Source organism: Parasteatoda tepidariorum, chromosome 1, assembly GCF_043381705.1.
Source record: "Parasteatoda tepidariorum isolate YZ-2023 chromosome 1, CAS_Ptep_4.0, whole genome shotgun sequence".
Classification (NCBI taxonomy): domain Eukaryota; kingdom Metazoa; phylum Arthropoda; class Arachnida; order Araneae; family Theridiidae; genus Parasteatoda; species Parasteatoda tepidariorum.
This window is the reverse complement of record NC_092204.1, coordinates 2,724,701-2,742,849: the sequence shown is the minus strand read 5'-3', so window position 1 is coordinate 2,742,849 and position 18,149 is coordinate 2,724,701. Positions and strand designations below refer to the sequence as shown.

Sequence of the window (18,149 nt, the reverse complement as noted above, 5' to 3'; positions counted from 1 at the left end):
TTACACTTTTTTTTAATTGAACACGCAATAAGTTTTTATTCTAATATTATGGGTGATATTCTCGCATTTTGTTGGGGGATGGAGTAACGCAATAAATAATCATCACAATAAGAAAATTATTATAAATGGTTGAAAGGAAAAAAAAAAAAAAAAAAAAAAAACTTTTCGAACAAATTTTTCTTAAAAACCATACGTGTCTGAGATTCAGANAAAAGTGGGTATAATGGATGAAATAATTTAAATTAAGAAAATTAGTAAATAATTTAAATTAGTGAAATTAAAAAAATTATTAAAGAAAAATTTCCAACTTTTCTTTAAAATTCCCTGATTTTTCCAGGTTTTTATCCAAATTTCCCTGATATTTCCAGGTTTTTTCCAGTATAAAAAAATTCCCTGATAATTCCAGGTTTTCAAGGTTTTCCAGGTGGGTGGCCACCCTGTAAATAATCATCACAATAAGAAAATTATTATAAATCAAGAAATCCGTAGTTGAAAGAAAAAAAAAGATCAACGACAAAATCACGCGAATTGGACTCCTTAAAAAAAGGGTTACTCAAATGCATAATAAATTATTGTAACATCGGATTTAAAAACTATTGAGAAATTAATAGCAATAACCGCCAAAAATTGGATAGAATCAATGCCTCAAATAGTAAATAAAATATAAATTTTCCATATTGTTTGAAATAAATCGAGATATTTAAAAACCATGGGAAAATAAATATCAATAATTGCCAAAAATACAATCGAAACGTTACATTGACTTACGATACTATCAGCTTAAATTAAGCGCATCAAAAAGTCATTATCTAAATGCATGATTCAATTATTATGTGTAAACTTCTGTAAAAAAGAAAACTGAAAATTTTCCCTTGTTAAAAGAAAAATATTTCTGCAAGAACTCTGTTAAGTTCCGCAACAATGTAGGCGTGTCACTGCAATTCTGGGAGTACACCCAAATGTAACTTTTTATCAGTTTGAGAATGATGAAAGAACAACACTTCTCAGATAAGTGTTATAATACATTTTTTCCTCCTTTAAAGATTACCCCTTAATTATAGCTCCAGAAGAATATTCTCAGAATGTTGACCTTTTTCAAGTATATTCTTATATCTTTAAGCATACAGTTAATTAAAAATAAATTTTCAGACTAATTTAGTATTATTCTTCATACTTATAACCATAAGAATTATATAATAATAGTCTTATTTACATTAACAGTACTCTTATAAAGAGGAAGATTCCTGTATAGAAAAATAATTTAAGTTCCATAATAAGTCAAAATACAATATATAAATTGAACAACTTAACACATATTTATACTAAACTTAGGAATAAATTTTAAAAAGAAACTAATGTATATTTGTAACAAAAAAAGCAACTTTAACTCAAAATGCATAGCATACCACAAATAAGCAAAATAAAAACTTAGTATATATACCAACAATTTCAACAGCCATAAAAGTTTAAAAACACAAATCAGATCTTACGCCTTAGTCGTACTCTCCTGCACAGTTGCAGGGGATGGTGCAGGTTTCTTTGTTCGGTGATTCAAATAAATCCTCAGAAAAACAGTCGTAAACACAATGAGAACACCGAAAATTCTACTGAGAGTCAGGGGGTGGTGATAAATGAAGCACGACAAGAGAATCGCAATGATCTGTCGGATGGTCATTATTATGACGAAAATGACCGCTCCAAATTCCGATATGGTGTAGAAAATAAATAATTGCCCGATGGTGGAACAGACGGACAACAACAAACAATCCCATAAAAAACTAGAAAACTTGATAAAAAATAGGAATGAAGTAAAAAACCCTCCCTGCTGCAACAACGATATAGACGTGAATATACAAGAGAAGAAATTAACCCCGCACATCATTTGCATCGAGGACATGTGATATTGCTTAAATAGTGCACTCTGCCAATTAGAAGTAAAACTGTCACTCACAATATAGCCCACGAGAATTGCAAGACCGGATACGGTGGTCGTTGTGGCTATGTCGCTAGACTTCTTGCCTGATAACAGAAATATGGCACTTCCTATAGATATGGCAATGGCGGTGGCGTATTCGTGATATTTATACCCTTTCTTTGATATGATTTTACCCATGACCATCACGGGTATTATTTTAGATGCTTTCGCCAAGACTTGAGTAGGGAAGCTCACATATTTGAGCGCCTCGTACTGCAGCCAACTGCTCATAATATTTGAGAAGGAGCAATAAGAGTATTTATACAGGGGGGCAACGTGCTTGGGTTGACTCGACAAGGACACATACGTGCCGGCAAAAATAAAAGCTAAGAAGCGATTGACGAAGACTAGAAACTGCGAGTCGGTGAACTTTGCCTGTTCACCAAGAGCATTGTGGTAATTTTGGGTCATGATCTTTTCTTGTATCAGACCCCATGTTAGGTATGACAGCTGGAGTCCCAAAAAACAGAAAAGAATCGTAAAAGCTTTTTGGAGATTGGTATGCTTTGGCTTTGAAATAGGAATTTCTGATGATGATCTTGTCTCTTCCTCTCCGTGCACAAAGAGTTTAACATATCTTGCCCAACAGCTATCTAAGAATAATTAAAGTAAATTACAATTAATTAAGATCAGGTTTTACAACAAAGTATTCTATAATATATGGGAAAGTATTATATAACGATAGGGAAGGGAGTATAGTATTGTATATAATACTCCCTTCCCTATCATTTATTGCTCTTTTTAACTTTTTTAAACTTATGTAAGCACAGGGGTCTGTCAAGGTGAAATTTTAAACATAATTTGTTTAATATTTGTTAATAATTTGTTTAATAATTAATTTTTTGTGAAATTTTAAACATAATTTGTGAAAACTAATAATTACATTAAAAAATTAACACAAAAATATTGTAAAATCAGAAAATACTTACAAAAATTGCCACAACAAATAAAAATCATTTATGACTGGTAAGTATCTTTATGTTTTTCCCCACATATTCAAAAATAACTTTGCCATTACAAAATTTTGGGCTTAAAATTTTTATCTAACTTTAAAAATCCATAAAAACCTTTGTCCTTAGTTAAATTTCAACTTGAATTTAATAAAAACATGGATTTAACAGTACTAGCACTAAAAGTTGTTTTCATTATGAAAACATTTTCGACTAGGTCATACAAAAACAAAATTTTAACTGAAAGAGAGGAGAATCTTAGAGCTTGCTTTATTAAAAGTATTTTGAGAAACTACAGTTTTTCCCAAAGTTGATTTCGTTAAGGTACCGCTAAATGGTAGTAAATTTGCCCTGAACAGACTCCTGAAGCATTATTGCAGTTGCAACATATCAACTTTCATTATTTGCTCTTCCCTTTTACCTATTTTTGAAAAAGAAAAAAAAATCCATATAATATCGCTACTGTATCACTAGAGTTGCAACAAAAAATCAGTTCATTATTTTCCTTATATTTTTGAATTAATGAGTCATTTTATATAAAGCTTCAAAAATTATTTATATGTTTACACAAATAAACAAACAACCTTAAATAAGCAAGGTACTTTATAGTTTGTCTATTGTAAGAACACCCCCTGCCACAAAGTCAGAGGCTGTCTGCTGCTATGGAAACCAGAGTATCACATTTCAGGGAGGATAGCCTTCACTCCAGGGCTAACACAATAGACTGAAGAAAAAGATACCCTCTCTCTCACTGATCTGACCCCAAACCTGTCCTCAACAATGACCCAAAACCAACCTGAAATAGTTATTCCTCGTTACCATAGTCACCGTCACGAGTTCACACGAATGGCTAGAGGAGTTCTTACTTTAGACAAACTATACTATTACATTACTGTAATTATAAATTAATTGCATATTCACATTTGATCATGTATCAATTATAATTTTTTATGAACTACTGTATTTATTGTTACTTAATTTTAAATTTATGATAAAAAAATTCTATACAGATATTATTAACATGTCCAACATCAAATTTAAGAATAAACATTTACATTTTTTTTCTATAAACATTGATTCCTTAATTTATACCTACAATTGTTCTAACACTATAATTGACAAATTTAAGGTAGCGTTTTAACAGAGAAATATTAGTAATAGTTCAGTTGAATTTTGCATAAAATTCAAATAATGTTGATAATTTAAAATAAAATTGAAACATACTCTTTGCTGCTCTTCTAGATAAAGCTATTAAAAAGAAAAGAACTCAGGTGTTAACATTGATACACATCTTAAAAAAATTTGCAGAAAATTATAAATTAAAATAATTTCAGCAAATTTATTTACTTTTACTCACCAAATGGAGCAAAACAGAAAATATAGTACATTTCTATATTAAGATGCAGGTTAAATTACACTCTATAACAAAAAAATCGACACACCAAGAAGGAGTTGTCCGATTGAAACGAAAATTTGTGGATAGGAAGACAATGTACAGAATAGTAAATGATTAAAATTTCAGAACAATTGAATAATTTATTGTAGAGTTACAGTAACAAGTTCAATAAGGTGTTGACCCGCCTCTAGCCTGGATACAAGCTGCAACACGGCGTGGCATAGACCGATAAAGCTCCCGGATGGTCTCTTGCGGTATTTCCTGCCAAATTCGATCCAATTTTCGAACAGGTCATCAACATTCCGTGCCAGATGCAATCGACTTCCCATCATATCCCAGACATGATCGATGGGAGAGAGATCTGGTGATCTGGAAGGCCAAGGAAGAGTTTGACAAGCTTGCAGACAGTTCATAGCAACACGTGCCGTATGTGGCCTGGCATTGTCCTGCTGAAAACCCAGCCCAGGGCGCTGTGAAAGGAACAGTCTTAGGATGTCATTGACGTACCGCTGTGCAGTAAGTGTACCTCGAATGACGACCAAAGGGGTCCAGCTGTCAAAGGAAATGGCACCCCAGACCATAATGCCTTGTTGAGGGCCAGTCTGGCGTGCAATAGTGAAGGCAGGATATCCCCTGCCCTGTGCGTCTCCAAACACGTCTTCGATGATCGGCAGGACACAGTTGGAAGCGGGATTCGTCGCTTAAGACTATACGTCCCCAGTCGGCATCATTCCAGCCTGATCGAGCGTCGATTTTGCGCGTCTTAGTGCGTCAATTTTTTTTATTATAGAGTGCAGTTTTAGCAAATTTATTTACTTTTACTCATCAGACAAAACAAAGCAAAAAAAATATAGTACATTTCTAGATCAAATTTTAAATTAAAATAGTTTTAGTAAATTTATTTACTTTTACTCATCAAGCAAAGTAAAGCAAAGAAAAAAAATATAGGGCATTTCTATATTAAATTAAAATAATTGGAGCAAATTTATTTACCTTTACTCATCAAGTGAAGTAAAGCAAAGCAAAAAAATACAGAACATTTCATAGAAGTAAAAAGAAGTATCCTCTTTATGAATATCAATATTTCTTAAAAACTATATTAAATATATTCTTAAATATAAACTAAGAAATACCATATTTATTGGGTTTTTTAAATGAGGGCAGGAAAAATTGATGAAATCCATCTATTTTTTTATATTTTGTCTGCCAATGATAATAGAAGGCCTCAGTCAGTTTATACATAGTTTTTAAACTGATTTTAATATTTACATATTGAAACACTACATTGCTCAGGTTAGTTAACTTAAAAGACAATTATTTCAATTAATATCCAGTGGTGCAAATTTTATGGCTGATGCTTATAAAAAAGATTGACAAAAAAGTATGTTAAGTGTAAAGTATAAAACGTTAAGTGTAAAGTAAAGTTAAAAGTTAAGTATAAAACACTAAACAGATTAGTTTATGAAATTAAAGGAAAAGTGAGTTCGGTAAAATTATGAATTTTCAAATGGTGACATTTTTTTTTATTCCATGCAGAGTTGGCAAAGGTTTTGGACAGAATGGATTAATCCACGGTTTAATCCACCGGCCTGTTCAAAACCTATTTACTCAAATTATGTCCCAATTTTAAAAAATATATATTGTGAAAAATAAAACGAAGACAAGTTTTGGTTTTATTAAAAAAGTTTATTATTATTTTCAATATTGCAGTATTTATCCTTTTGCAAAGACATAATTCATCAGTATTAAAAGCAAATTTATTCATATTTAAAGGCATTCACTTTTGTTGTTCAATGAGTTGTGAAGCTTCAAAAGTTATAAATCTTTTCCTATTTTATTAATTTCCTTTAAAAATTAAAGCAAATTGTATAAAAAGCATCAAATATTTATTAATATATATAATTATTATGTGTACAATTGTTAAACATATAGAATTTTTACCCTTTACCAATGTTCAAGGTTTAGGACATTTTAAGGCAGTAAAACCCACATAAAACAAAACCAGTTTAGGACATCCAAAAACCCAACCCTGTTTCAAGATTCAAATTAATTACTGCAAGATTATTTCCTCACTTTCGAATCCCGCCATAACTTGTTTTCATTCAGTTCAAAACATTGGAACTTCATGATTTATTCTATGTTTACCTGGTCTAACTTTTTTTATATTAACTCTATCATTCTATTTTTCTATATTACTAATATTAACTGCAAATCTCCGTTTTACTATATTACGTGCATACCCTCCAACTGCTACGGAATTTCTGTAGTTTTAGAAATCTTTTCAGACGGTAGCAAAATTAATGTCTAAATATTTAAAAAAAAGTTTATTTTAGCGCAACTTGTCCACTATTACTTATAAAAGTGCAGGCCATATGGCTAGATTCTTAAGTTCTGATAAAAGTTTTATGAGAGATCCATTTGCTTTAAAAATTTCTACTTTGGTTCGCTACCACTAGAAAGAATTATTTTTAAAATCCTCATAAGTTGGAGGGTATGTTACGTGTGTCCCCTGAGATTTCTTGAATTTACTGATACAGACTTAAAATGCAAAAAGGCAAGAAACATTTATAACTTATACACACCTTTAGTTTAAACCCTAGACATAACTAAATCAATGCAACATTTATTGGCATAATATAAAAGGTTTAAAAGGTCAGTAATAAACCTACCTGTATTGTCCAGATATTTTGATTTTTTTGAGTAATACACTAGCAGAGCACCAGGTACTGCAACAGTAGTATATCCAAGTAAATTTTTCACAAGTCTCAAAATCCACGACTCTGTCCATTCCATGGTTTAAATTAAACTAATAAAAACAAACATTTGAGTTGGACACAGAATAACACTTCAGTCAGGTGATCAGCATTTTAACTACTTAATTTTCATATCAAACAGCTTTTAAAAATTTGGAAGACTAGATTCAAGATATGTAGTCAAATCTTTCAACACAATAAGCACCTTTTAAGCACTCAAAAAATATTTTTAAGCACTATATACATTAAGAAAATACAAAATAATTTTCAGTCTTTACATGATCATGGTAAAACAACTAGTTTCTGACAAAGAACTCTTTCCATAATTATAAAATGATCAAGAGATTTTTCGGTTCAAATTCAGAGGGAGGAAAACGAAGCCTGAAATTGAGAATATCTTGCAAAATGCAGCAGAGTGGCACATTAGAGTGCAAGACTCTCACCGAACCTAGCTCAGTAGATGCACCTGCTGAATACAAAGTATTTTATCAAATATGTAAAATAAGTGGCGCTTTTACGCAACGGACCGAATGTAAGCTAGAATGGTTTGTGGTCGAATGAATTGTTGAATAGAACAATGTGAAAACAGGGATGAAAGTACCAGTTTGCAAAAAAAGCTGAATTCTACATAAACACAATCAAACATTATGAAATTAATAAATGTATGGAGCTTAAAAAGCTTTGAAAAAAGCTGAAATCAGAGTAAAAGCTGAAAATTTTCATGCCTGTGAAAAGCACGCTTTTGCATAATAGGTGACGAAAATAGACATGGTAAAGAAACAAGTCTCATTTTTGAAAAGGGAAATTCAAGCAAGTTTTTTTTTTTTCAAAAAATATCAATAAAAAAGACCCCTCAAGGGCTTTGAAAAAACGAAAATAAGTACCTTTATGTACTTTTTAAAAACGTTACGCATACTAAGATTGCACAAGACACAAAATAATGGTTAAAAAATTGGCATATTATTACACATGGCAAAAATTTTATTATGTATATACATATTGGAAAGACTTCCAAATCGTGATCTGTGACAGAATAATCACCAACTTTTGGAAACTTCGAGATACCCAAAATATCCTTTAAAAAAAAAACATTTTACCCCCTTCACTCAAAAAGAATGTCTTTTACGCTACGCCTATGCATAGGGTGTAAAAACAAAGAACAAAACAAAATTCTACCAATATATATAAGTGTTAACTGTATCTCTTTAAGAATTTAAACAACAAAATCATTTATGCTAAAGAGGTGGAGCAAATGAATATAGTTAAAATACACTTTTTACCAAAAACATATGCTAACAATCTTTTTTTATGTTTGACAATATTTTTTATGTTTGGCAACATTTATTAATGCTTGTTTCTTTAGATTTTACATCCATAAATTGATTCAATTAGATCTCGCACTGCTTTCGTCCGAATTTTAAGTCTAGTAAGTACCTATAAAAGGGGGATAAATGAAAATTAAGACATCGCTAACTATTTTATGAGTAATTACAAAAAAATTAACTCGAACAGTTAGTCATCGTACTCATCATTAGAGAAGTTTCAACAATTATTTTCAATCCGAAATAAATTTTAACTTACCAAATAAATCACATATTCTTTACAAAAAATGATTAAAAAAATTGCAGAGGTGCCGAAGAGCAGACAGAAAATATAGACGCTGTATCAGTTAAATTATTTGTTACCGTCGAACTTATTGAACTGGTCGCACCGTAACAAACTCGAAGACTGTATCGAAATATAACAATAAAGTACAAAAACTTTAAAAACTGATAGAATGGAACGGAAGAAAATGTTTAATCTTATAATTACGATTACATTGAAGAATTTATTTGTCGTTTAAAGCCCTACACATAAACGCTTGTAATCTCTTAACTGCAGAAAATGTGAGTCATCTGGCTCGAGTTCCTCAGCCATCGCGGCGCTTATTTCTGGAAAGTCTGCAAAATTACTACGAATACTTAATCAATATCGTAATCTTTAATAATAGGTGTGGGCTGTCGGCTGTCAATTGTTTACTATTACAATGCGATACATTCCTGTTTAATTAATGGTTAAGTTTCACACTCTTCATTTTTCACTATTATACAACTTATAAAGTGAGTTGTTTTAATATCTTTTGAGCATTTTGTAACTGATATTTAACTTTTAGTATTCATTAATGTTGACAATTCGAAGTTTCAAGTTGTAAGTAACCTGGTTAGTTTTTAATGAGTCGTTTATCTAACTTAAAGCTTAAGTAACGAATGTTAATTCAATATTCATGCATTTTAGCTGTTCACAATTGAAAATATACTTATTCACTGTTGCCCTAACAGTTCTGTTTTTACTTTTTATGTGTTATTGCATGTAAATGTTACAAATGTCTTACAAAGTTTTTTGACTCAGCCTAAAATTTAAAAACAGGACTAATAATATCTAGAAATAGGAAAAACTGAAGTTTTCGCTTGAATTCAGTTGAAAAATTATGCACTTTAATAGTTATTAGTACCGTTACTGTGACATATTAATAAGCAATAATGTTGTGCTGTTTTGGGTTTTTTTTTAATAATGCTATTCAATCAATGTTAACATGACTTGTTTGCAATTTTTAATGCCTTCTAGCAATTAAAGATAAGATAGTTTTTGAAGTGACCTTGCAATAAAAATTATGTATGCGTTTTTAAATTTGTTTGAAAATTTATTTGTTTTATAGTATCAAAACATAATCAGTGAAAATGAAAATATCTCAAAAGAGAGGTGCATGTATGTGCTGCATATATGTGTGTGTATATGTCCTATATATATGTGTGCATATATATATATATATATATATAAATGCAATGAAATTACATTTTCTTAATGGAATGTAGAAAATGTTTGGATTGTAATGCTTTCATTAATTTGAATATAATTTAGTGCTAAAAAGGTATTTGATCTGTATTGATGTTTAATTATATATATATATATATATATATTGCTAATTTTAACTGGGTCAGAATTGTCTCAAAATGGCAATCAAGAATTCTAACTTGTAATTTTGACTTCATGATTCAAGTTGTTTTTCAAATCAAAATTGTAATTTTTAAAAAAAAAAAAAATTGAGCCCGGAAGTCATCTCATTGGACAGTTACATCACGCTGATTGATCCAGTTTTCCTTTTAGATGTTTTTCTACTTTGCTTGGCTGTACTTGGTATAAAATTAACAAAGGATCTTATTAGGTATTATTACTAAAATGAAATAAGCATTTCAAAAAACAATTTTAGTGATGAAATTCTTGTGGTAACCATAAAACATAGCCATATTGAAATTTTATACTAATGGAATCTCTTCAAAAACTATTTTGGGCTTTCTTAATAGAATAGTTTCTAATTTACAATCTGTTATATAAACAAAAGTAATTGTGAAAGAATCAGTTGGTGAGTGAAAAGAATAAGGGAAGGCATTAATATATTCATAAATATTAATGTTATGACTCGAGATTCTTTTGCTTCTAATTACTTTATTTTACAACGCAACACTCAGAATAATAGGACTATTTACAATATATTATTTACATGTATTTGTTGGATGCATAAACTTACATCATAAAGATGAAAATCGTATCGAATTCTCTTAAACGCAACATATCGTAAGTTCTCTAACTTAATATTATAACATAAATAGAACATAAAAATATAGTTGCCAGATTCACAAACTCTAATACAAAATTAACTAGAAGAAAACATGACGGAAATGTTAAACTTGAAGTAGGTGGCAACAATTTATAAGTAGATGCTAACTATAATTTACTTCAAATTGGTTAATCTTTGAAAAAATTTTTATCTTAACCTAAAAATTCTAAATGCTAACAAATAAAAACATTTGAAAGATAAAATTAAAAAATAAATCACAAGCTTTTGCTGTCCCTTACTACTTGTCTAAAAAAAGTTAAAATTGGCAGCATTATAAAAGGTTTCTGTATTTAATTTGCATTATTTATCTTTTTTGAATTGTTGTATTAATTTCGTTTGTTTTCATTAATTTTCAATTGTTGATTTTGTCATTTACAGATGTCTTTTAGAATTGTGAGGAACAGTCGTTTTCGGCATGTGTTTGCTCAGCCATCGAAGAGGGATAACTGCTATGACAATATCAAGATAACTAAGAGTTCTTGGGATTCAAATTTTTGTGCTGTTAATCCAAAATTCGTAGCCATCGTTATTGAAGCTGCAGGAGGAGGTGCTTTTTTAGTCATTCCTTTGCAAAAAGTTAGTAAAAATTGGTGCTCAAATCTATGAATTTCTTTGTTTGTGTTAATTTCTGATACATAAATGAATGCATTTTGTTTGTGTTAATTTCTGACACATAAATGAATGCATTTTGTTTGTGTTAATCATATAAACTTTTCTGTTGGTAAGGAATTACAGAATACATGGTCACAAAAATTATAAATCCAATACATTCTTAATTTATTTTTAAGTCGCTAGTTTTGATAATTAGCTGGTTGTTATCTGGCCTTTCTATTACACAATTTGTAATCAGGGTGTGTAGCGTTCTTAAAAAGTGCTTAATTTTCTATCTTTTAGGAAGAGATTTTTTCTTTTCCGTATCGATTGTCGTTCTAAATTATAAAAAATGCATGATTTTTCACAATTTTATCTTCATTATTTATTAGAAAGTAGTTATTTTATCATGATTATGCAAAGTTTCTAATATTGTTTTTGAATTTTATTAATTTTATGCTTATAAATTAAGAACTTTAAAACCTTAGAAAAAAATAGTTTTATTAATGCTCAGATCCTAATTATGATTTTTTTTTCTTTTTGAAAAGTGATTAAAAATATTTTTTGAGAACTTTTAAAAAGTAATTAAAGGATGCTTGAAAAATCTGTCTACACACCCTGGTAATAAACTTTGCTGTTAAAACGTTTAATTTGTTATTCTAAAATAATTTGAGAAGCATTTTTACTTCTAGACTAAAGTAATTAAGAATGCAATATCTGTGTTTAACTTAAATATATAATGTTGCATAGTTGAAATTAATGTAGTCAGTGAAGAATTTTTCTCTATATTCTGCCCATCTTAGTATTTAAACAAATATATTTAAATGCTTTTTTATTAGAAAAAAAAAAAGAAATTCTTTTCATATTCAGAATCTTAATTTAAGTGAAATCTGCTGCTTTTAAAAGGTTAATTTGAATTGTTTTTAATGTATTCCCCTTTTTTACATTCCAATTCTTTTTTCGACATTCATGCACTTTTATACATATTTATGTATATTTCATGGGCTAATTGGAAAACCTTTGCAAACTGTAGGCGATGCACCTATTAGGCTCATTCCAATAAGCTTCAGAATGACATTTTGAGCAGTTTACAAAGAGATGAATTTTACAATTAACCCATGACGTGTGTTTTACAAAATCATTTATGTATTGTACTGCTGTCAAAATTCGCCTGTCACGTATTTTTATGTCCCCCAAAAAGATTTTCCCATGATTTTTATTGTTTTTCTTAGTTAGTTTTATTGATTTATTTACTTTTCTATCTTGTTATTTCTTACTACTTGAAACACTTAAATTTAAAACATGTACTTACATGCCACATGGCAAAATCGCAGCAACATCACATTGTTGCAGAACATTACAGAATTCTTGCAGAATTTTTCTTTTGAAAAGTAAAAAAAAAATTTTTACTTTCTACAGAAATTTGCACCTAGTATGTGAATTATGCATTTGGCTAATCACTTTTTGCTACCCTCAATTTAAACCGATAGTATCCTAAATCTTTATAATATTTCGGTTGTATTTTCGGCAGTTATTGATTTTGATTTTCACATGGTTGTGTAAGATTCTGATGTGTTTCAAACAATATGGAAAAAATCGAATCTTGCATTTGAGTATTTACTTTTTATGCAATGATTTTATTGATTTTTTTTGGCTGTTATTGCTATTAATTTCTACATAGTTTTTAAAACCGATATTTTTTATATGATATTATATATTGCAACAACCTAATCTCCAAACGAAATATGGATTTGAGGAGTCAGATTCGCGTGATTTTTCATCTGTCTTTTTATTGGAAACTACTGTTACCGATTTCATGATTTTTTATTGTGATTATTTACAAAAGGCAAAGAAGGAACAAGGTTGCCACTCCACAGGGAGAAAAGGAAAAACCTGGAAAATACAGGTGACTTAATATATTGTGTGCTCTTAATATATTGTGTATAATATGTACAGGGAAATTTTTTCCAGATTTGAGTGGCAACCCTGAGGAAATAATTTGAGCGTTTTACCCTCTCCCAACAAAATACAAGAATATCACACATAATGTTAGAGTAACAAATTATTACATGTTCAATTAAGAAAAAAATTGCATAGTTTTTTCTTTTGTAAGCACAAATTTTAAATTAGTAACATATATGGTTGTTTAAAAGTATCTTGCAGAGAGATATTAGTTCTAGAGAGTTATGATTTTTCAATAATAATAATACAGCATATAATTTCGTATTTATGTGTTCTTAAAATCTGGTATTGCGACTTATATTCACAAAATTTTAAAATCCAATATCGTGATTCATATTCACGAAATTTCGAAAATGCATTTGTGATTCTTATAAGAATAAGAGTATTCTTGTGAGAATAAGATTTTTCTTAAATTAGTTACTATAAATTTGTGGAATTCTTCATTGGTAAGTAATTTAATTTTTCAATTAAATATTCAATTAATAGCAGATAGCTGAAAAAAATTCTGCCGCAGGGCTTACTTGCTCATGTTAAAGTAAAAATTGTACTTTAAAAAAAAAGAGAGAGTTAACAGATAAATGTATTCAACAGACTGGCCGTGTGGATATCAACTACCCCATGGTGACTGGTCATAAAGGAGCTGTTCTAGATATAGCCTGGTGTCCTTTCAATGATGCTGTCATTGCAAGTGCTAGTGAAGATGGAATTGTCAGAGTTTGGTGTATCCCAGATGGTGGTCTCACAAGATCCTTAACTGAACCTGTTGTGGAACTTTGCGGACATCAAAGAAGAGCGGGCATTGTTGTGTGGCACCCCTCGGCCAACAACATTCTCCTTAGTGCAGGTATCATTTCTTTTAGAAACTCTTGTCACCAGGGCATGGTGCTTTTAAAAACTGCTTAAAGGTGCTTAATTTTGTACAGTCCAACCTCTTTACCTCAAATCTCACAGGAAAAGCGAAAAATTTGAGATAAAGAGGTTTCGAGTTATACAGGTACTTTAAAAGAAATTAAATTTAATTAAATTCTTTTAAAAGTGCTTTAATTGTTTTTAGTAGAAAAATATAAACATTTCTTTAAATTAATTGTACCACATACATCTATTTACATAACGGTTTTTTAATGTAGATTTAGAACTGAAAATAATTTTTCCAAGATTTTTGACGTATAACCTTATTTATTTCGATTATTCTTTTAAGGTTTAGAAAGATCGCAAATTCCTCATAGCCAACATTTTCCTGGGAATTCAAGAGTAGTTTATAAGAATTCTACAGCTTTTTGTGCTTCTTTTGCATTCACTTTTGATTCATAAATATGATCTTCATCTGATATTCCTCCGACATTATCTATGATTTCCGCACCTGTCAATGTTCCGCGTGTTGCCAGGCAATTGTCCACTTGTAAAAATCTTCAAAATTAATGTCAACATTAAATCCAGATTTTATTGCATTCCATTCTGGCAAATCTGGCACTGCATTTTCAACGTTAATGTTTTATTCTTCTTTACTGATGCCTTCATCATCTTCACAGCTATTCTTGAAACCAGCTTTTTAAAACCATTTTGGATGGTTTTTAGAGACACATTTCTCCAGGCAAAACAGTAATTCTGATAGCGTCTTAACTTTTTTCATCAATGGCATCGACAAGTTTTCTATACTTCACTTTAAAACTCTTAATTATCCTCTGATCCATTGGTTGTAAGTTTAAGGTCAAAATGAATTTCTATTCTTAGCTTTCTTATCTGATGGTCACTACTCATTAACCCCTCACTTACTGCCAGAATCATTGTATTCCTTTCTAGTGAAGGAAGTGCAGGGATAGCAATTGAAATTCCAAGAAACACCCCCTACCTATTCATCCCTACTTCCTGTTGATTTACGAAATTCATCTCTGTCTATGAGTTCTACTGATTAAGAAAGTTTTGACATTTGTGCTCTATTATTAAAAATTCGAGAAACAGAGGTTTTGAAGAAAAAAAATTCGACATAAACATGGAAAATACATTGATTTTAGACAGTAAATGTAGGGAATTTTAGAAATTTCGAGATAAACAGGTTCAACTGTATTTTGAAAGCCCTTAATGGTGCCTTTTTTCATTGGGTGTTTTTAAAAAGGGCTTAATTTTCCCTTTTCAAAAATGAGATTTTTTTTTTTTCTTTACCACGTCGATTTTTGCCATGTATTATGCAAAAGCGTGCTTTTCGCATTGTTTCATTCAACATTTTCGCAATTCATTCAACCTCAATCCGTTTCGGCGTACTGTTGGTTCATAAAGTATGATAGCACCAATCATGTTACTTGTTTGATGAAATACTTGGAAGTCCGCATATGTGCCTACTGAGCTGGCTTCAGTAAGATTATTGCACTCTCATATGTAACTCTGCTGCATTTTGCGAGTCATTCTCAATTGCAGGCTTCATTTTTGAACCCTCTGAAATCAAACCATAAAATCTCTTGATCTTTTTATGGTGTCTAATATAATAAAGAAAAAGTCTTAACTAAAACTTAAACTAAAGTCTTTTAAAATTATTTTGCATTTTGTTAGTGTATATAGTGCTTAAAAATATTTTTTGAGTGCTTAAAAAGTACTTAAAGGGTGTCTATTTTTTGTTGAAAGATTTGGCTATGTACCCTGATAAGAATAAATTAGGACAAACAGGAAACATATTCCAATCACATTACTCAGGGTTCTGTCTAGATTTTTTTGAGAGATACCTTTTTTGTTAAAATTTAGGTATAATTTGTGAAAATTGAAAATTATATTAAAAAATCAACACAGAAATATGGTAATGTAAGAAAATATTTTCGCAAATTGCCACTACAAATAAAAATCATTTATGACTGGTAAATTTCTATTTATTTTTTCTCATATAATCAAAAATTATTTTTCTATTGTAAAATTTTGGGCTTAAAATTGTATCCAAATTTAAAAATCCATAAAAAAAAATTGGCCATAGTTAAATTTCAACTTGAATATAATAAAAACATGTATTTAACAGTACTAGCACTAAAAGTTAGGTATTTTCGTTATGAGAACATTTTCAACTGGGTCATACAGAAAAAAATTTTGCAGAAGAAAAAAATGTTTCATAAAAAATAAAGGTATGTTAGAATAATGTTTGAATTTCGACTTCCTGTACAGTTTTTAGAGCCTTGTCAGGGGTCTGTCCAGGCCGATTTTACTACCGTTTAGCGGTACCTTCACAAATTCAACTTTAGGAAAAACGGTAGTTTCACAAATTCAATTTTGGAAAAACGGTAGTTTCACAAAATACTTTTTCTTAAAATTTCATTTTTGTATTTTTCCAAAATCCATATTTTTGTGTTGATTTCTTAATATAATTTTTAATTTTTCACAAATTACGTCTAAATTTTCACAAAATAGGTACCTGTCAGAAAAACCTAGACAGACCCCTGCTTGTTGTCTCACTCGCTTTGATATGACGTAAGCGATTGGTTAGACTTACCGCATTGCACTATCTGGCCGAACACGTGCCTTTTCGTAAAAGATAGCTGGTGGAAAAGCTCCTCTTTTCTATAGATTGCAACGAGATGGGATGAGAACTTGCTTTTTTAAAAGTATTTTGTGAAACTAGAGTTTTTAAAAAGTATTTTGTGAAACTTTTCCTAGAGTTGAATTTATGAAGGTATCGCTAAACATTTAATTAATAAGTATTATATCCCAGATAGGGTAATTAATAAGTAATTTACCTGTCAGTAAATTTACCCTGGACAGACCCCTGTTCCTAGTCAAAGGGATAAAAAGAACTTAAAGAAAATAGTAGAATTATTCGCTTTTTTGATCCTATAACATACGTTCCTATTGTATATAAATTTAAAAACTATCTAGAGATAAATAGACATGTGAAACAAACTCTAGTCTCTTTAATTTAATTATTGTTGCAGCATTAAGTATTTTAGGCATTTGTTACATTTTCTGTTTTTTCTTCCCTGAAGGTGCCGATTGCAAAGTTCGTATTTGGAATGTGGGTACAGGTGAAGCAATATCTCAGATGGATCATCCAGATGCCATATTTCATTGTTGCTGGAATTGGAACGGTAGTAGGCTAGTCACTACTTGTAAAGATAAAAAGATCAGAATATTTGAACCACGCACTGGAAAATTAAAAGTGGTAAGCATTCTTTCTTTTATCCCCAGAGCTCACCGAGCTTCAGATTGATATGTACCACATGGTGCATAGTGTTTTTAAAAAGTCCTTAAAGGTGCTTATTTTCGTTTTTTAAAAGCCCTTAAAGGTGCTTTTTTCATTGTGTGTTTTTAAAAGTGCTTAATTTTCCCTTTTCAAATATGAGAATTTTTTTTCTTTGCCATGTCGATTTTTGCTACATATTATGCAAAAGCGTGCTTTTCACATTGTTCTGTTCAACGCTTTCTCAAATCATTCAAACACAATGCATTTCGGTGTGCCGTTGTTCCGTAACATTTGAAAGCACCAGTCATTTTATATGTTTGATGAAAAGCTTGTGGGTCCGCATGTGCATATACTGAGCTGGATTCAGTGGGAATTATTCTTCACATATCATGTTTCAACTCAGCTGCATTTTGCAAGAAATTCTCAATTTTGCAGAAATTCTCAGAAACTAGTTTTTTTATTATGATCATGCAATGTCTTTGAAAGGTGCTTATTTTTTGTTGAAAGATTTCGCTACGCACCCTGGTACCGATAACCATGCCTTTAATTGTGTCATTGGTAGGTTAACTCCTTGGCCCACGATGGGCTGTAGCAGAAATGCTTTGCTGTTTCTTTAAGCATTTTTTTTTTTTTTTTTTTTTTTTTTTTTTTTTTTTTTTTTTTTTTTTTTTTTNGGGCACTGGGCCCATGTCCAAGAGGTCGTGGGTTCGATCC

General features: G+C 30.3%; 2 protein-coding genes across 7 annotated transcripts in view; one reads left to right on the top strand and one right to left on the bottom strand.

Annotated features, from left to right (window-relative positions):
• Positions 1-780: 780 nt before the first annotated feature.
• Positions 781-8,865, bottom strand: LOC107454076 (adenosine 3'-phospho 5'-phosphosulfate transporter 1). Of its 3 annotated transcripts, XM_043051002.2 has the most exons (5): positions 8,656-8,865; positions 8,355-8,508; positions 6,991-7,127; positions 4,150-4,173; positions 781-2,568 (listed from the first exon to the last, which is right to left on the bottom strand). In XM_043051002.2, exons 3-5 carry the CDS (start codon positions 7,112-7,114, stop codon positions 1,487-1,489), a joined length of 1,230 nt encoding a protein of 409 aa, XP_042906936.1. In that variant the 5' UTR covers positions 7,115-7,127; positions 8,355-8,508; positions 8,656-8,865; the 3' UTR covers positions 781-1,486. The 3 variants fall into 3 exon arrangements, with proteins under 3 accessions (XP_042906936.1, XP_042906935.1, XP_015926619.1); XM_043051001.2 differs by lacking the exon at positions 8,355-8,508; XM_016071133.3 differs by lacking the exons at positions 4,150-4,173; positions 8,355-8,508.
• Positions 8,866-8,990: 125 nt separating this feature from the next.
• Positions 8,991-18,149, top strand: part of LOC107454050 (coronin-6) — a 32,002-nt gene continuing 22,843 nt past the window's right edge. The window contains exons 1-4 of one of the 4 annotated variants that reach the window (XM_043050998.2): positions 8,991-9,173; positions 11,108-11,305; positions 13,874-14,126; positions 17,239-17,414. In XM_043050998.2, coding sequence (XP_042906932.1) covers positions 11,108-11,305; positions 13,874-14,126; positions 17,239-17,414 — 627 coding nt within the window. In that variant the 5' untranslated portion in view covers positions 8,991-9,173. Of the gene's footprint in view, positions 9,274-11,107; positions 11,306-13,873; positions 14,127-17,238; positions 17,415-18,149 lie in introns of all 4 variants that reach the window. The other 3 variants (XM_071181449.1, XM_043050999.2, XM_043051000.2) reach the window with 3 other exon arrangements.

Bases quoted from the DNA above. Each gene is read 5' to 3' on its own strand.
- LOC107454076 (XM_043051002.2), bottom strand. From the start codon at position 7,114: ATGGAATGGACAGAGTCGTGGATTTTGAGACTTGTGAAAAATTTACTT. The intron at 4,174-6,990 runs GTAGGTTTATTA...TCTTTTTAATAG, and splicing joins AAAATATCTGGACAATACAG to CTTTATCTAGAAGAGCAGCA. The intron at 2,569-4,149 runs GTATGTTTCAAT...AATTATTCTTAG, and splicing joins ATCTAGAAGAGCAGCAAAGA to ATAGCTGTTGGGCAAGATAT.